The sequence below is a fragment of the Aphanomyces astaci genome, assembly GCF_000520075.1.
Source record: "Aphanomyces astaci strain APO3 unplaced genomic scaffold supercont1.28, whole genome shotgun sequence".
NCBI lineage: Eukaryota > Oomycota > Saprolegniomycetes > Saprolegniales > Verrucalvaceae > Aphanomyces > Aphanomyces astaci.
The window spans coordinates 375778-380916 of record NW_009798291.1 but is presented as its reverse complement, the minus strand read 5'-3'; the positions used below and the strand labels follow the sequence as shown (position 1 = coordinate 380916).

At 45.9% G+C, this 5139-nt stretch overlaps 2 protein-coding genes across 3 annotated transcripts in view; one reads left to right on the top strand and one right to left on the bottom strand.

Moving 5' to 3' along the window:
- Window positions 1-1339: 1339 nt before the first annotated feature.
- H257_10464 (hypothetical protein) lies at window positions 1340-3096 on the top strand. Its single transcript, XM_009837027.1, has one exon. The coding sequence runs from the start codon at window positions 1345-1347 to the stop codon at window positions 3046-3048; it is 1704 nt and encodes a 567-aa protein (XP_009835329.1). The 5' UTR covers window positions 1340-1344; the 3' UTR covers window positions 3049-3096.
- A 1102-nt stretch (window positions 3097-4198) lies between these two features.
- Window positions 4199-5139, bottom strand: part of H257_10463 — a 3137-nt gene continuing 2196 nt past the window's right edge. For both annotated transcript variants that reach the window (XM_009837025.1, XM_009837026.1), the window contains one exon: window positions 4199-4962. In XM_009837025.1, the coding sequence (XP_009835327.1) occupies window positions 4267-4962 (696 nt within the window). In that variant the 3' untranslated portion in view covers window positions 4199-4266. The remainder of the gene's footprint in view (window positions 4963-5139) is intronic.

Here is a 5139-nt window from a genome sequence, read left to right as displayed (position 1 = left end):
CACTATCTCCTGACTTGAATCCAATCGAGAACCTGTGGGGGCTCCTTGCGCGCAATGTTTATCGAAATGGCCATCAATTTCAATGTATTGCGGACCTCAAGTCGGCCATCATCGAAGCCTGGTGTGGAATCAGCCAAGAACTCATTATGTCACTCATCCAGTCAATGCCACGACGTTGTGTGGCTGTGTTGGAAGCCAATGGTGGTAGAACTGGCTATTAAGTCAATGAAAATGATCAATTGTGCATCTAATTTGCATTTTTTTTCTCTGGGTCTATTCATCTGGCGCGGGCTTGTAGTCAGAATTATGAGGATTCGGGTTTTCATCGAAGTTATAATGATGTGAAGCACTGGAGTCCAGCACAAGGCTTCTCTGTAGTGCTCAGAACATCATTGGCTTGTCATAGATCGCAGAGGTTCGTAGTTTACATACTAAAACATACGTGGGTCTATTCATGTGGCGCGCAGTGTAAAAGGACTTGTCCACCTAAGAGGACATAGATTATACGGTAGTATACAGTACCCATGATTTTGCATCTCCAACGGCGTTTTTATTTTTCGAGTTGTACCCAAATTGCTGTATGGTGTCAATAAAGAACGATTTGGTGGTACTGTACCTAGGTCGCTTTATATTGGTCAAAAATATCGAATTATCTCGTTCTAGCCAATCAAAAAAGTCGAAGTAGTAGAAGTGGCCAATCCAACCGCATTGGAAAGAAATCAGACCACCTTATTGAGTTGTATCCATTTCGATCAGATTTTAGCGACATTTTCCATAAGGTATACGGTAGCACAGACCAGTAAAACACCGTTGGAGATGCTCCTAGAGCATCTCCAACGATGTTTTTATTTCTATTTCAATTCGAAGTTACGGATATAGAATAGAAATTCTTGCACTATCCGGAGGGTTTGCACGCGAAAATAGAAATTCTGCGAGTCGAAATTTCTAAAAAGTCCGGATAGTGTCAAATTAGCAACCGTAAAAACGAAGTTTGACTTTAACCTATGCTTTAGCAATAGGTTAGAATTTACCGTTGGAGATGCTCTAACGTTACTGTAATACTACTACCGTAGTACAAGTACCGGTAGTACAATTTCTTCAAATACTACGTAGTACCACTGTAATAAATTGGATTGAATTCTTCTTTTGTTGCAAAAGGAAAACAGGGAAAACGTAAATCACCCAACATTCGATATTCGAATCGACCCAATAATTTACAGTTAACTGTAAGGCACGTCCTCGCGACCTTTCTGAATATTTGTTTTAACGTTAACGTTATAGTTTTGACAGCCAACCAAAGCCAACCTGGGATCCATAAGCTTACCGCTACTGTTAAACAAACAAATGGTATACAATGAATGCACTCCGATCAAAATGACCTTCGTGTTCGAATTCGGCTTTCCCTTTAAACATCGATGTCCACCAGATACTCCAAGCACATTCCGAAAACAGACTCCATTCTTTCAAGCTCGCCGAGCTCAACCCCTCCGTTCATTGTTCATTTTGCTCTGTAGTCTCATGAAATTGCTCGCTTCGCTTGCTTTGATTTTCGCTACACTCTCGTTGGTGGCATCGGCGCCTTCCCCCATTACACTCCGCCAAAACGATCGAGTGGTCATCGTTGGCGGGGGCCCGGCGGGCGTCCACTACGCGTCCCTATTGGTCAAGAAGGGACTCAAGAAAGTTGTCCTCCTCGAAGCGTTGGATCGAGTTGGGGGCAAGTCGCGTACTGAAATCGACCGCGACGGTATCCCCCACGAGTTGGGGACGTGCTTCCTCAACGGCGTCTACGGTCCCATCTTCGACTTGCTCAACGAGTACGACCCGACAAACGAAAAGTTTGTGTGGGCGTTGAACGCACCAAACTATGTAAAAGTGTTGGGTGAAAGCATTGGGGTGGCTGACTCTGATCCAGTATCAAACTTGGACTATCCGCGCTATTTAATTCGATCGATCGCGTTGAATGCCCCGCCCGAGCTCCAACGCAATGCCAACGTCACCGAGCTGCAAGACCTTGTTCGATTCCAAATCGGCCGGTACATTGCACTTCACTATGCCATCTTTGGCAAGTACTCGTACGGACTGCCCCCTCCCCCCAAAGCCTGGAGCCTCATCGACATGACGGCAATGGAGTTTTTGAAGCGAAACAACCTCACGGCGCTCGAAGGCACGCTTCGGTTTTCACAGCAACAACAAGGCTACGGCGTACTCGAGACGATCCCTGCTTTCTACATGCTGTGGTGGATGCACCCGGACCAATTTCTCAAGAAAACCAACGTGTACTCGTTGCGCAAGGGCTTTCAGAGTCTGTGGACCGCAGTCCACGCTGCGCACAAGAACCAGTACAAAACCATCTTTCTCGCAAGAGCAACCAGCGTTTCCAGAGGCAACAAATGGAACAAGCCACGCGTAACGTACCAAACGAAATGGGGGGACCTCGATACTATCGAGGCTGACCATGTGGTCATGGCTGTGGACTTGAGTCTGTACGCTGGTCTGGTGGAGGATCTGTCTGCCGAGGAGAAGCAGCTCTTCCAAGGGGGCGACTACACCGCGTCCGCGTTCTTGTCGACCTTGTACGAGTCGGATGCGTCGCCTATCGAGACGGCCAGTGTCGGCTGGTTCGGTCGCATGCAAGAAAATGGACGGGTGTCCGCCTTGCGCAATTCCAAGCTCTCGTATTTGTTCACTAACTCGACGGACTGGGGCGACCTGGCCAAAGGACGCCAAACCAACCTGGCATACCAGTACTACAGCCACCCGTTGGACAAGGTAAACTCGACCGCGTCCAAGGCGCAGCTGGACGCCGACCTCAAGTTGGCTGGCATCAAGAACGTGGAAGTGGCAACGCAGCTACACACCAACTACTTTCCGCGGTTCACCCCCGCGGGGCTCAAGAAGGGGTTGCTGTGGAAGATCTGGGACATCCAAGGCCAACGCAAGACGACATGGATCGGCAGCAGCGTCAGCTTTGAGAGCGTGCTGGACGTGGTCGTGTACAACAACAACTTGATTCAGTATGTGAACGTGACTGTGCCCAGATATTAACTACTGGTAGTACAGTACATAAAGTGGAATGGATTGTTTTCATTGCCATTTATTGTGCATCCCCTTCGGCGTGTACTATTTCCACTACTGCAGGCTACAGAGTTAGGTCTTCGTACTGTAGTACATCCCCTATTTCTGACGATCACGTAGCTTAGTAAACTTAATATATTTCCAAGTGCTACATTTGAGTTTACAGTCAAGTCGACAGGCCGTTGCCAGTATTTGATAATCTTGGAAATCAGGGGGCTTGCACTTATTATTATTTTTATTAATTTTAATTAAAAGAAATATTTATATATATAAGTTTTCTATAATTATCTATAAAAATTTTCTTACCTCACCCTTTCTCCCAAATTCGTTGTTGCAACTGGGCTTTTCTAGCTATACGGAAATGCTATCTACGTGCAAACAGCGTGAGGAAAGGTGAGCACCACGGGTAGAAGTAGGGAAATTGTTTTTTATATTCATTGCAGTCAAGAAATAGTATTACTTCGAAGTATTTCTTATTTGTGACATCCACGTACTATTAATAGCGTCATAAATAGTCGTATACTACGTAGTATATCGATACAGTTAGTACGATTGAACAATTCAAGAATAACCTCTGAATATTGATGAATAGCAGTACTTTGCAAGAGCTCTATTATCAACTCTATTGTAGCTCTTTCGAAGATTTCTTATCATGATGTATTACGTAGCACTAGTGCTGCGCAGTATTTATCTTTTTCTGGAGGCTCGCCATGAAATATATTTCAGGCGTGTTCAATGCATATAAAATATAATACACTATTAATAGATATAGAATCTCAAATCAATGACTATTAATAGTACTACGTACTTCGAGGTAGTAAACAAGTGGAATATTTAAATAAATTGTTCAAATTTAATACCATGGTACAAAGGTACGACAACTACGGTACTATTAATAGTCGTATACTAGTATTTCATATTAATAAATAATTTGTGTGAAGAATATATATTTTTCTCTACCAGTGGCCGCCACGCAGGACAGTATTGTATTTTATTTGAATACACGCACTACTGTTTATGTTAGAATATATATATATATATGTACGCTTCCCTACCCGTGGCCGCCACAACATGCTTCCTCATACTGTACCAGTAGGTTGTCAGTTATACAGTACTGTACCGTGGAAAAACCATAAACACATGGATCGGGGGGGCATTGGTATCATCGCCTGTCGAATCTATTAATTTTTACAAGGGAAAGAATTCGTTTTCTAACTTGAGCATGGTCAGGCTAAAGCACAGCACAAAGACACACACGCCCAAGGCAAACATCGCCAACGGGCCCTTGTTGGCCCACGACACGACCGGGCGGTGTTGGAGGGTGTAAAACAGCGACGGCATGATGAAAATGATGAGCGACCCCGCAACCGACCCGACGATGCTCAGCGGGATCTTGACGGACGGCACAAAGATAGCGGCAAACAGAATCAGCGCCTGCAGCGTCGCCGTCATGCCGGTGAATTCGGACGCGGTGGCGGCCGAGCTTGGGGTCTGGCGGCCGCCGTTCTTGACGCGGAGGTACACGGATAGCACACAAGACCGGAATGGCCACGTAGCGATGGGCGCGCAAAAGAGCAGCGCGATGGCCATGCACAGCCGCCCGAGGAGAAGCGGCTGCCGGACGCCGGGGTACGCGTCGAGGAATTCAGGTGTAAAGTTGACCAGGATGTTGTCCATCGTGGCCGCTCCAAACGTAAAGTACCCGCAGAGCCCGATCACGGCGTACAGGACGAACGCAAGCGAGATGGCGCCGAAAACAGCTTGATTCATGCGCTTGATGCTGCGGTGTTGGAGCTCTTCGTACACTGGCAAGGCAGTGTTGTGGCACGCAAAGGCTTGGATCAGCAACGTCACAGTGTACACCGAGTTGGACGTCAAGTGCACCTACAAATAGGATAGGGGGATGGGAGGTTAGAGTAATGGAAACATGGGGGCGGCATCTTGATAGCTACTAATATATATATATATATATATATACTCGATCAACTATAGAAGCACAAGATTGGGTTCAACATACATGATATATGCGTATTTATTATATACACCAAGGCGATATATATA